At 37.2% G+C, this 14,010-nt stretch overlaps 1 protein-coding gene across 1 annotated transcript in view; it reads right to left on the bottom strand.

Annotated features, from left to right (window-relative positions):
* DYNC1LI2 (dynein cytoplasmic 1 light intermediate chain 2) overlaps nt 1–14,010 on the bottom strand; it is a 47,744-nt gene that overhangs the window by 6,344 nt on the left and 27,390 nt on the right. The window contains exons 5-12 of the mRNA XM_048870597.2: nt 12,148–12,317; nt 10,799–10,892; nt 10,073–10,208; nt 9,092–9,203; nt 5,302–5,361; nt 4,129–4,170; nt 3,463–3,580; nt 750–866 (exon numbers count right to left, since the gene is read on the bottom strand). Coding sequence (XP_048726554.1) covers nt 750–866; nt 3,463–3,580; nt 4,129–4,170; nt 5,302–5,361; nt 9,092–9,203; nt 10,073–10,208; nt 10,799–10,892; nt 12,148–12,317 — 849 coding nt within the window. The remainder of the gene's footprint in view (nt 1–749; nt 867–3,462; nt 3,581–4,128; nt 4,171–5,301; nt 5,362–9,091; nt 9,204–10,072; nt 10,209–10,798; nt 10,893–12,147; nt 12,318–14,010) is intronic.

Below are 14,010 nucleotides of genomic sequence, written 5' to 3'. Positions count from 1 at the left end.
CTCTCAGGTAAGTAGTAGTGAAGTGCCACATAGATAGAATTCAGAAATAAAGTTTAAATTCAATCTTCTTGGACATTCTATAGCTATTCTTGAACAAAAAAACTTCAGAAACAGACTTCAAAGAGAAACTACAGAACTAAAATTCATTTGCAAATTTAACACCATTAATTTGGGCTTGAATAGGGATTGGGAGTGGCTGGCTCACTACCAAAGCAGCTTTGCCTCTCCTGGAATTGACACCTCCTCATCAATTATTGGGAGTGGACTACATCCACCCTGATCCAATTGGCCCTGTCAACACTGGTTCTTCACTTGTGAGGTAACTCACTTCTCTTCATGTGTCAGTATATAATGCCTGCAATCTGTAATTTTCACTCCATGCATCTGAAGAAGTGGTTTTTTACCCATGAAAGCTTATGTCCAAATAAATCTGTTAATCTTTAAGGTGCCACCGGACTCCTTGTTGTTTTTAAGGTAGATTAATACCTTCTGAATACAATTAAGGCTCAGTGCTGCTTATTTCCCAGCAGTGCAACTTCATTAGAAGAGTCAAGCTATAGCAAGTTTAATAGCAACCCCAAAGTCTGCAAAACTGTAATAAAAGACTTTTTATCCTGGCCCATATCATATCCCTCAAGCTCTGTTATTTGACTGATCAGCTTAAATAATAAGCACACTGATTTAAATGTGGTCCAAGTAAAACATTAAAAATATGCAAAACATCCTGCAGTAACACAGATTTTCAGTACCTGATTTTTTGGCTGTGGTCTGCACTCCTCCAGCTCCAGGACTCCCAGGAGGGCCAGTCTTTTTACTCAAAAGACTGTTAAAGAAGCTAGCCAACACACCTTCACTTGCAGCATTGTCTAATTAAAAAACAAATAATCAATAACAACTTATTACTTTTTTGAAATCACAAATTCTAAAACATATGTACTCCTACACTTCTCCAAGTTTTAGGAAAAAATGTTACACACACTAGCCAAAAGAGAAAAATCTCAAGTATAGGACAGACTGTCTCACTTATCCAGCCCCTATTTGCTGCTAGCTCCTCCTTTACCACCCTCCACACATATTTGCACTCTGGCACAGGAGGCATGTAGGGACAGGGCTGTAGCATAGATTGCCAAGGAGGATTCTGGGAAGCACGAGCTCCTGAAGTAGCCCAGAATCCCAAGGTGTAAAGGTGGGTTAAGGCGACTTGTTTCTCTCTGACTGTGCCCTCTGTGCTGAGCCTCTTAAAGGTGCAGCAAAGAATTTCAACCTAAATCTATGCACTTCAGCTTTTCCTTGTCTAGATGGGAAATGTAAGTCTCATGGACTAGATGGTGTCTATACATCAGGTTTACCTAAAGATCTGTTAGCAAATTAACTGTCCTAGTACTTCAGCTGCCGTTCTTCAGCCTCATCCTAAAACGGGAGTGGAATTTCTATGGAGAGTTTTCAGTAAGTTTTGTATGCAAAGCTGTATATATTGCAGATGTGCCTTGAAATCTTCAGCTAGCTAGTGTCAAATTAATATTAATGCTATAAATGGAGTGTTGAAAGTTAAGACTGAACTGCTCAGTTTTCATTCCCTCCTTCCCCTCCCCCCCCACCGCACACACATATATATATTTGATTTTAAAGAGGCAAACAAATAAGCTCACCAATGTTACTAGGCTCTTGAATATTCGAAGTAGCAAAAAGCACTACTGTTACAATAGTAAGTAAAAATTGCAAGTCATATATAAAACTAATAAAGGCTAATATAGCCAGAGTTACATGAAATCAACTCTCCCCATGTAGTATGCAGGACAAAAAATATGAAGATATATTGTAAACGTGTAAGCCTAATAATACATGTTAAGCATGCTAAAGCTACACTATTACCAGGGTTTCACTCAATCAGCCTAACACATCTTGACGTCTCCACAGCCTTGTCTTCACTAGGCTTTTAGAATGCATTAGCCAATATGTGCCAACACCGCTCCTTTATATTCTAGTCTAGACAAAGCCTAAACCAGTTTTAATTCATACCTTTTGTTATTTCAGTGCAAGTGTGTGCATAGACACTTGTTTGGAATAAAAGTGTCCTATTTTAATTATGCCTAAATTGGTAAAAATTGACAAATTATATCAAAATAGGACATATCCCAAAATAAGTGTCTACACACAAATCTGCACTGAAACTACAACATGTATGAATTAAAACGAATTTAGTTGTAATGGTGAACATTTGTGTTTAGACAAAGCTTTAGTTTGTTATGAATTCACCTTCTGCCTTTGAAAACTTCTCTATGTACTTTGGCCAAATCCTACAAATCTTGCATAAAAACTTTTATCCTGGCTACTCTTTTCATATTTTAGTTATAACATTTAATTGGGAGTCCTTAAAGCTCAAACAAATTTAAATAAAGTAGTAGCTTCAATGTTTCTCTGATCTGTTTTATTTATTATATGTTTAGGAAGCGTTTCCCTTATCTCTTCAGTATGCTCTGCCCTACATAACCTGGGTTTTGCTTCTCTGAGTTAACTGCTATTCTCAGTTTGACTACACGCTTTCAGGACTTGGATGTAACAAGATATTGTGTGGGGACAACTCTGCTTCCTCCTTCACATGTTGTGGTTGCTGGCAGAAAGGTTTCCTGAGTACATCTAAGACCCAAAGGAGTTGAATACACATGGCTCAACATAGAGCTACGCTGAATGAGAATCCAGGAGCCAGACATATAGCAATGGTTGTGACATGGCAGGAGATCAATATGCTATTTTGACAAGAGCAGTCTACATGGTCAAGTGTATGAGAATGGCACTGAGGAATGCCCCCTTCCCTACCCCCCTCAGTGCATGTGTGGGAGAGAGAGGGAGAGGAGTCAGCCCCGGGGACCCCAGTAGGGTAGGAAAAATGGAGCTCCATCTTCCTAGGAATATTTTTAAGTACTAAACTCTGCAGTACTATGGAAACTAGGGTCCCATACAGGAGTGGGTGGGTGAAGTTCTGTGGCATGAGATGTGCAAGAGGTCAGACGAGATGTTCATGATGGTCCCTTTTGGCTTTAATGTCTATGAGAACCCGGGAAAAGAGAAGGTAAATTCTGGGTCCCAGAAGGAACAGAAAACATAAAACTAGATGTTGGATCAGATGGCAAGAAAAAGGGCAGGGGGGAGAAGGCGAGGGCATAAACCAGTTGGCTGAAACAAACAGTCATGTTACACTGTTTTAGGTAACTGCTAAACACCAATGTATTTGAACTTTGACCACCTAGACAACAGTGCAGTGCTACTTGAAGCAATGAGTGTCTCAAAGACAATTTGGAATTCAAAGGATTTGACGTCTTTGTGTGAGTCGCATGAAGCGTAAAGTATCAGTGAGTCAATCTCAAAACCAACGTACACAGGTTTATCAGGAAAGAATACATTTTTCCCTTTTTAAAGGGAAACAAAAAATGCCTGGTAAAATACCAAAGTTGCAATGCATACTTTTAATATTTGGATCTGGTTTCTTAACTGATGTTATTGGTGAGGCACTGGGTACGTTGACAGGACCAGCTCTGCCTTGGGTTCTTGGGGATCCTGCAGGTCCTCTTGCAGGAGATTCCTTAGGTAAAAACAGTCCATATCCAAGTAAGTGAATTAACAGATTAATTTATGACCATCTATAAATACTGCACTACATACAAAGCTCCTACTTTTACCTTTTTTGATATTGTGATGTATATACACACTTTTACCCTGAAAAATTATCAACTACAAGAGCCAATCTTGGGAGAGTGCCTCTGCACTAATATACACGATAATTACCACAACATATTCTAAATTCAACTTATCTCCAATTTCCACAATTATTTAATGCCATGTTTCCACAATTATTTGTTAAAACCATTCTGTCACATTACATCTGAATACCTACAGACACTTTACAATTTCCGTTGCACTGGAAGTTTTTTTTTTATTAGGTCATGATTGCATTTATGAACTGCACGCTATGCCTCACACAGATTAGAACCATGCACTATGAAGGAGGGCTCACTTTTGGTCGTTCAGAGAAGAAGCGCTAGTCTGTACCTTGTTTATAGGCCATATGAATAGCTTCCTAATCTAGGAAATGTGCCCCCCTTTCTTGAGAGGCTACTAGTGAATACTTACTGATGCTCTTGTAGGTGTGGCTGGCTGCTTGGCAAGTAAAGACTGCAAAGACAGTACAGTGATTTGTAAATATACCTCAGCAAAACTACACACTTTTCAAAATAAAAGCAGGGAAGCAGACTTTGGTTAAATTAACTCATGGTCTTCCTGTAACATTTAGATACATTGCCAAATTTTACCAACAGAGGGCACTACAATTAAAAGAACTAAATACTGTGTGATAAATACACAAGAGCTTCCTTATACAGTTTCACTAAAGCATCTCAATCCTTACCTATAACATTCCTTAGAGCTCAGTTTAGAGCCTCTCAAGCACGTCCACCCAAACACATACAACTGTATGGGACTGGTATGTTCTAATTTCTTTACTGTATATATTTATTACTTAATACACAGCATGTCTGGAGGCTGGCTTTGTTCATGCCTAATACCTTGAAAGCTCATGCCAAAGTGTTCACTTGTATATTAAAGCCTCTGATGAATGAATTTTAATTGGGAGGTTGGCTACTGCATTATTATTGATGTTTTACAAAACAATTTCACATCACTTTTAGGGTTTACATATCTGTGCAGCCAATTTCAAACATTCTGCTATTACTTCTGCTCCTATGTTAATACCATTTATTTTTCTTCCCTGCTGTATGAATGAGCATTCATTTGTACTTTTCTGGTATTTTCTCATCAAATGGGAAAATATGCCAATGTAATCCCAGCATGCCACACCCATTCACAGCCAAGCTTCTTAAGGTACACCTAATATTTTCAGTTATGGCAAACATCCAAAAAGGTCATAGGATTCCATTTTAGAAGACACAGGCACACTTTTTCCAATTCGAGTGCCCAAAATTAGACAACCATATCCATACTTCAGCACCAAAAAGTGACCCTTATTTTTCAAGAGTGCTGAGTATCCCCAGCTTCTCCTGGCTTCTCAACTAACAGGTATTCCAAGTCTGAAAATCTTAGCCATACTTTCTATTCATATGCATGGAAGTAAAATAAAAATGGACATTTCTTATGCACTCAAAGTTTTATGATTCCATTTTAATCTGCAAAATAGAATAATGGATACCCGCTCAAAAAATGAAATATTAAAAACAATGTTCTTTGCCCTAAACTTCATATAACACTGAAAAGTTCAAAGTGAAGCAAGTTTCATTTTCATGTTCTTACCTGCTGCTTCATAAGAAACACTTGCTCATCTTCTGCTGCCAACTCTTTCTCATGGACTAACTGTTGAACAATGCATTTCTCTTTACAAACAGAATGTGGTCACCCAAACTACAAACAATTACAGCAGCATATAAAAACAAAAGCCTAACTTCAACCCATTTCAACTTCTTACATCCATTCAATCTTTTACATTCATTCTATGACTTGTGGCTTATTTCAGGTGCAGAATTACTTCTAACTGGGCAGTAAGTTTGCTATGTCCTTCTGTCTGGAATTTTTTTTAATAGTTAACAAGTGTAAAATAACAGTGACAGGATTTGATATTGATCCTGTGTAAACTTCAAGAACAAACATTTATATACATCCCTAATCCATGCTTTTGCTGGTTAAATAGGCCCAGCTGTAGAAATATTTTAATTGTTTTCTTTCAAGAAAGGAGTGTATAGAACTAGTTCAGTGCTGTATTTACATGCAAATATTTGATATTCCATCAAATACCATCAGCTTTTTAATATCTGAAGCAAACTATTTCATGCATATACCTAAACAGTGTAGCCAATTAGCAGCTTCACTGCTGGGCAGCCACACCTGCACCTATGGTGCAGATGCATTTCACAAAGTTCTGATGGGCAGTTGAACCCATCAGAACTGAACAGTCACTTGCCCAGTACATTAGACCACAATAAAGACGTGCTGCTTTTATATTTTTTAATAGATATCTCTACCACTTTAAGCAGCAAAGAAACTATTTCCAGTAAAAGCTTTGGGTTTAGAATGACTGGCCTGGAACAGTTGCAAAAAAACATTTTCTGAGGACAATTCCCTGGATGAGGATCTGGCAGTGGGCTGTATACATATTTGATAAATAATATTCATATTAAAATGTACTAAAGCCGGCAAAGGTTTGATGTTCAAAGAGGATGGTTGCCTGAACTTTGGAGGGCTGCCTCTCCCATCCCTCCAACAACAGAGCAATAGATTCCCCCGCCTAAAAAAAGAGTTGCCAGTGGTGTGCTATAACTTTAGCATCTTTAAGGGAGAACAATAGGCCCATTCCCCTCTCCTCCTCCCTCCCGGCAAATGTCTTCAAATGACCCCACTCTTCCTTTCTTTCCCAATTTACCAGGGTTTTAGATGGGACTGCAAACACTCAAGACAGGAGGTAAAAAACCCTGGAGAGTTGTCAAATATGGCCTGAAATAGCATTTAAGGGTTTTACATATTACTTACCCTACTCCAGCCCCATTAGAAAAGAATGCATTCTTCCTCTATCTGTAATAAGTTACTTGACCACTGTCCAGACAATTAGCAGTCTACAGAATATTTATTTGTACTCCTAGATTGTGCTCCACATCTACTCTACAAATAGAATTTTGTAGTACAGAATATATTTTGGTGATAAACTAAAACAAGTAAGAGAATACATAGGGGCCCTTCTGTAGAACTGAAATTATGGACTCAATGCGATTTTTGCATGTGCATGTGATCTGAAGTTAGAATTTTAGGTAAAATTAGTATTTTGGGGGCTGCGATTTAGCAACCATTAGTGTTAAAAAGTAACATTCTGACATGAACGAAAAATACCTAGACCAGTGGTTCTCAGCCAGAGGTCTGGGCCCCCTAGGGAGCCGTGAGCAGGTTTCAGGGGGTCTGCCAAGCAGGGCCAGCATTAGACTTGCGAGGGCTCAGGGCAGAAAGCTAAAACCCCACCAGGCGGAACTGCAGCCCAGGGCCGCAAACCTACCAACCAGGGCTAAAGCTGAAGCCTTAACAATTTAGCTTTGCAGTGTCCCCCATGGTATGAGGTACTGGGCAACTGCCTGCTTGCTACCCCCTAATGCCGGCCCTGGCTTTCATATGCAGAAAAACAGTTGTTGTGCCACAGCTGGGACGTGGAGTTTTTATAGCATGGGGAGGAAGGAGATGACTCAACAAGAAAAAGGTTGAGAACTAGGCTGTCAAGCAATTAAAAAAATTAACCGCAATTAATTGCGCTGTTGAACAATAATAGAATACTATTTAGTTAAATATTTTTGGATGTTTTCTACATTTTCAAATATACTGATTTCAATTACAACACAGAATACAAAGTGAACAGTGCTCACTTTATATTTATTTTTGATTACAAATATTTGCACAAACAACAAAAGACAAAAACAAAAGAAATACTATTTTTTAATTCACCTAATACAAGTACTGTAATGTAATGTCTTTATCATGAAAGTTGGACTTACAAATGTAGAATTATGTAAAACAAAACAAACAAACAAAAAACCCTGCATTCAGAAACAAAACAATGTAAAACTTTAGAGCCTACAAGTCCACTCAGTCCTACTTCTTATTCAGCCAATCGCACAGACAACCAAGTTTGTTTACATTTGCAAAAGATAATGCTGCCTGCTTCTTGTTTACAATATCACCTGAAAGTGAGAACAGGTGCTTGCATGGCACTGTTGTAGACTGCATCGAAAGATATTTACATGCCAGATGCGCTAAAGATTTATATGTCCCTTTATGCTTCAACCACCATTCCAGAGGACGTGTCAATGCTGATGACAGGTTCTGCTCGATAACGATCCAAAGCAGAGCGGACTAACACATGTTCATTTTCATCATTATGAGTCAGATGCCACCAGCAAAAGGCTGATTTTCTTTTTTGCTGGTTTGGGTTCTGTAGTTTCTGCATCGAAATGTTGTGCTTTTAAGACTTCTGAAAGCATGCTCCACACCTCCTCCCTCTCAGATTCTGAAAGGCACTTCAGATACTTAAACCTTGGGTTGAGTGCTGTTCACATTGGTATCTTCTTTGTATTTTGGCAAATTTTGCAGTGAAAGTGTTCTCAAAATGAACAATACATGCTGGGTCATCAACAGGGACTGCTATAACATGAAATATATGGCAGAATGCGGGTAAAACAGAGCAGGAGACATACAATTCTCCCCCAAGAAGTTCAGTCAAAATTTAATTAAACGCTTTTTTTTTTTAACAAGCATGATCAGCATGGAAGCATGTCCTCTGGAATGATGGCCGAAGCATGAAGAGGCATTTGAATCATTAGTGCATCTGGCACGTAAATATTTTGCGATGCCAGCTACAACAGTGCCATGTGAATACCTGTTCTCACTTTCAGGTTACATTGTAATTAAGAATTGGGCAGCAGCATTTCCCGTAAATGTAAAAAAACTTGTTTCTCTTAGTGTTTGGCTGAACAAGAAGTAGGACTGAGTGGACTTGTAGGCTCTAAAGTTTTACATTGTTGTTTTTGAGCGCAGTTATGTGACAAAAAACTACATTTGTAAGTTGGACCTTCATGATAAAGAAATTGCAGTACAGTACATGTATGAGGTGAATTGAAAAATACTATTTCTTTTATCATTTTTACAGTGAAAATATTTGTAATAAAAAATAATATAAAGTCAGCACTGTACACTTTGTAATCTGTTGTTGTAATAGAAATCAATATATTTGAAAATGTGAAAAACATCCAAAAATATTTAATACATTTCAATTGGTATTCTACTGTTTAACAGTGCAATTAATCGCAATTAATTTTTTTAGTTAATTGCATGACTTAACTGCGATTAATTGACAGCCCTATTGAGAACCCCTGCCCTAGACCACTGGAGAATGTATGCCAGTACTTCAAAAGTGGTTTAGCATTTAGAAGAAAAGCATATTACTGTACGAGCTGAAGTTCTATATTATTAATAGTCAATATTAGCCATCCAATTATGGTGAAGTGATTTATAGTTTCTTTACACTGAATTTCAAAAATTAACTCTTTTATACCTTTCTTACTGGAGGTTTTACAATGAAGTCTTCATATGCATCTTCTGGTTTCACCGTTGTGAAGTTTTCATGTAAAATAGCAATTTTCTTTTCATTGTCCCAACCAGCAGGTCTACAGGAAAAAAAAGTTTTAGGGCAAGGTTTTGCGTTTTTAGCCTCAAAAGATTATTGGCACAGCGCATGCACATTTAAGCAAGTAATCTTATTACCATACTTCTGTATTTCCTCTGTAACAGTTTTATGTCATTAAGAGGTCATTACACAGTCCTCACTCTGAAAACACAGGCTATGCTTACCAAGATGTTGAGATGGCACAATCATTCTGGGTAAATAGCCACTATGCTTTTTTAAGCTAATGTTGAACACAAGAGTGTTAGACTGTAATAAACCTAGGGACTGAGCACTAAAACAACGTAAGTACAATTTTTTTTTTTCTTAAAACCAAGACAGTACCTGCTGGAGAACCAGTCTAAATAGTGTTTCCAACTTCCTTCCAGCATGCTAATGTGACTATTAGATATCAGATTCTTTACAAATTTACTTCATTTTGCTCCTAAAATTAAACAACCCTTTCAATTAATTATCTTTAGCCCTGTTTACTATGGAAAATAGTACAAGTAAATGATGCAAATTATTCCTTTTTTGTGAAATACAGTTTTGGTAGGCAGACTTCTAACCAGATACTGAAGTATTTCACAGAATGAGACAATGGGGGGGGGGGGAGAGCTATTATGGATCTAATGATGAATTGTTTATGTGGGAAGAATTTTTCATTCTACTTTAACAAATTTAAATTCCACACATTAGAACAAAATATTTCACATCCAAATTGCAATTTTATTTTCTGTTGAAGAATTAAATGCACTGAAGCTTGGGGTGTACAAGTTTCACTTGTGTTCATAAGGAAATACAACATTTCAATGATAAGGGCGTCAGACAGAAACAAAAAGTTTGACAAATATATTTCTTACATCAACTTACATAAAAACTGCATCCTTTTCTACCACTAAGGCAGGTGTGGTAAAGTGAAAACCATATGTTTTATGTACAATGTACTTATACAACAAGTCAAGGTTCTTTTCTTCCTTAACTGATGTATAAATCAAGGCAGCTCCATCTAATTACTTCATTTAAGGAAAACTATAAAGTGCAGTACTTAAACATTAAATTCAACTGAAATAATATTTGAAGTCTGCTATTGAGAAATAGCCAAAATTTTCAGAGTAGGCTGCTACTAGCTCAATGGAAACTGTAGGTGTTCAGCACCTTTGGGAGGGAGGGAAAAAAGAGGATGAGAATCATGTCACTTAGGGAACAGATTCAGCTTTTAAAATGTTGACAATATAGACACCAGAAAGCTGTTTGTTTATATATAAAAGTCATAGGATGCAAGTTTAGTATGGAAATCCACGTTCCGGGAGAAAGAGCAGTGTGGTACATCTCAAAACTGAAGTCCCTTGCCAAGGAATGTCTAGATCAACTGTATGGCTTCAGGGAAAAAAAAAAACAAAAAAACTTGACAAATCTCTTAATATATTTTCATAACTACACTCCAAATACTATATATTAAGTTACTAAATACCAGAAGTTATTTTGAGATGTAGTTTCTCCTTAGGTTATTTTATTTTCCTCATTACACTATAATAAAATACATTTCCTATCTTCCAGATTTTATTCTGCCACTATCCTCAGATTAGGAAAGGATACACTGTAAGCAGAATCTACGAATGTGTGACTGAATGAAGTCAAAGTGTTCTTCTCTGTAGTCATGTTCCTTCTCTAGTACACTCACTGCATCACACTGGAGGAAAAAAAAAAAAAACCAAAGCCGCTTAACACTTCCTTGCATATAACCTGCATTTTCTTCAAGTAGAAATATACAGTAGAATCTCAGAGTTATGAACACCATGGGAATGGAGCCACTCTGACATGTTTGTAACTGAACAAAACGTTATGGTTGTTCTTTCAAAAGTTTACAACTGAACATTTACTTAATAAAGTTTGAAACTTTACTATGCAGAAGAAAAATGCTGCTTTTAGCCCTCTCAATTTAAATGAAACAAGCACAGAAACCGCTTCCTTACCTTGTCTAATCTTTTTTTTTTTTTTTTAAACTTTCCCTTTACTTTTTAGGAGTTTATGTTTAGCCCAGTATTGTACTGTATTTGTGTGTATGGATTTTATTTATTTATTTTTTTGGTCTCAGGGCTGCCTGATTGCGTACTTCCGGTTCCAAATGTGGTGCGTGGTTGACCAGTCAATTTGTAACTCTGGTGTTCGTAACTCTGAGGTTCTACTGTACACATCTTCCCTTGTATCAGCATTCAATTCACACTTTTTGCTGGGGAGACCACACTAATTAACCAATGGGTAAAATGCTCACAAGCTACCAAAGACAAAAAGTGCCTTCATTAAAAGTTAAAGCCGCAACAAATATCCATTCTTTATAACTAGAAATTGAGTTGATGCCATAAATGTGTATTTTTGAAATGCTATTTTCATTAAGTCATTAGTTGCTAAACACCTTCTTATGTGGTAACTCAGGTAACTCATGTGACTGTATGATGTACAAAGATAACTTGAAAGTAGCCTTCTCAATTGACTCTTTTTTTACATTAGAAATTCAGATCTCATCTACCACCCACAGACAATTTAAGGAAAGATTGAGATACTATGCAAGTGAAATCTGATGGAAAAAGGAAGCATTTATTTCAAATGCCTCAAAACACTTGGAGAATATATATATTTTTTTATAAACATAAAATTTTTCCTTTTTCAATTAAGGATGGAGGAAGTCCACATTTTAGACCTCTAATATGTCCTTCAGCCAAACTGCAAAGACTAGACTGATCTTTTTCAATCCTTCTATGGTAAAAAGAAAAAAGTGTTTTAGATTTTTAATTTTAAGTCTAGTTTATACACCAAAAGTTAAAAAAAAAAAGTTTTTCTTCTCTAAATCCAGAACTTTCACTTTCAGCTTGCAAACATCTGCATCAAACATATCTTCCAAAAGGAAAAGTAACTAACCTTTCTAGTAAACTCAAGTTCAAGCTCACCTTTGTACAAACCACAAGCACAGGGATCCCAAGATTGTGAGTCAGAACATTCTCTCCAAGTGGCAAAGTAACATTTTCATCTTCTTGGCCAGCTGATGAAGGACCTCTTCTCTGTGGTGATCCTTGGTAACCTTCTTCCGGTTCCACATACTCCTGGAATTCCTTTATAACTATGAAAAAAGATCTTTGTAAGGTGAGAGACGGGAACACAGTCTTAAAATTTGTATTAAAGTGCAAGAGTTTCAGATAATTATATGTTTATGAGCAGCTGGGACATCTTCTCAACAACCTTTTTAAGGTGACGCATGAATTGAGAACAGAATCTGAGCTTCAAGAAATTGTACAATTTCTCTTGAGCCAAATAAAAAATAAGATTTTGGAATTTGGCTATTACTAGCTTTCAGCTTTTGAATCCAAAGCACATCTGCAATTTAAATATAAGGGCCAACATTTTCAGGAGTGTTTAGTGATTCTCGGTGCTTCAATTTTTAGGCACTCACCTAGACAGACTGTGGAAGTTTGATTTTCAGAAAGTGCTCAGCACTTATCCTCTGAAAATTAGGATCCTTTAGGATGTCTCAACTTAAAATTCAACTTTTCTAAGCATCAAATCTCTTAGAAATGAATATGAAAGTTTGTAAACCCAGATTTACTTAATTTTATTTCTGTATCAAGCTATCAAATAGAAGCACTTAATAACCCTGCTAATGTAGCACTTTGCAAAAACAAGTTACAGTATAAGGTTTTGTGGCTGTTCTCTTAAAAAAGTTGGCATATATAACAAGGTCTCACCACTGACTGAAGTATAATAATAATAATCCATCCATTATATCAGTGGTCCCCAAACTCTTTATGTTGCCCCTCCCCCACCTATAATGGAATCTGTCTGGGCCCCCTCAAGAGCCATGGACGTGAGCAGGGCTGGGAGCCCCAGCTGGGGTTGCAGCCAGGAGTGGAGTCATGGTGGGGAGCAGGGCCAGAGCGGAGCAGGGCTGGGTGGTGCTCCCTCCCCACCCCCTGTGGGGGTTGGCCCCACTGCACCTCCCCCCAAACCTCTGTCCCCCCCTAGGGGGATGCGCCCCACAGTTGCACCCCACTGCATTATATTATCATGGTACTCCTCTGAGCATGTAAGGAACCATGGTAATATAAAGTATGTAAGGAAAAGTATTACATGAAATTCTGTACATTAGCTAATGTTTTATTAAAGGAAAGTGATATTGTTCCCCAGATTTTTAAAGCAGTGGTGTTTCTCATCTCTAAAGCAAGTAGTGCTATCACCACCAAACAGTGCACTATGCTGTTTTGGGGGATTAAAATCATGCAATATCAAATAAGCTTCCATGCCACGGAACAATCCAACAACTTGAAGTGAACTCTGAAATTATATTTATGGATAACTTGGACAACATGAAGATATTGAGCTCTATGTTTTGTATTTACAGGGAGAGCCACTGGAAACATGAAAATAATCATAATCTTAATGGTAAAAAAGGAGAATTAATGTGACCGTTGATACTCAAATCTAGAAACAGTAAAAAAAATACCGTTGAGATCACAAATCTAAAGTACACGTGCATAAAATTTAAAGAAAATTAGATGCACAACTACTCAAACAAGTGATTTCTAATTTGATATTTTAAGGGCCTTGCTGAACAAAAACTTTGTTTCTGAAAAGTGGTTTCAGGCTCAGAAAAGCTACACATTCAATTCAGGTACTGAAGGTTTAAACACAACATAAAAAAAAAAAGAAATCTAGAAGTTAAGAGCTGAACACAGAAGTAGCACTCAAAGCAAACAAACTTCGTAGTATTTTTAAGTGTGCACTGACAGAAGCATCAAGATTAAAAGGGCTGTTCTGGC

The sequence above is a fragment of the Caretta caretta genome, chromosome 12, assembly GCF_965140235.1.
Source record: "Caretta caretta isolate rCarCar2 chromosome 12, rCarCar1.hap1, whole genome shotgun sequence".
NCBI classification, from domain to species: Eukaryota; Metazoa; Chordata; order Testudines; family Cheloniidae; genus Caretta; species Caretta caretta.
This window is presented reverse-complemented; position numbering and strand designations above follow the sequence as displayed.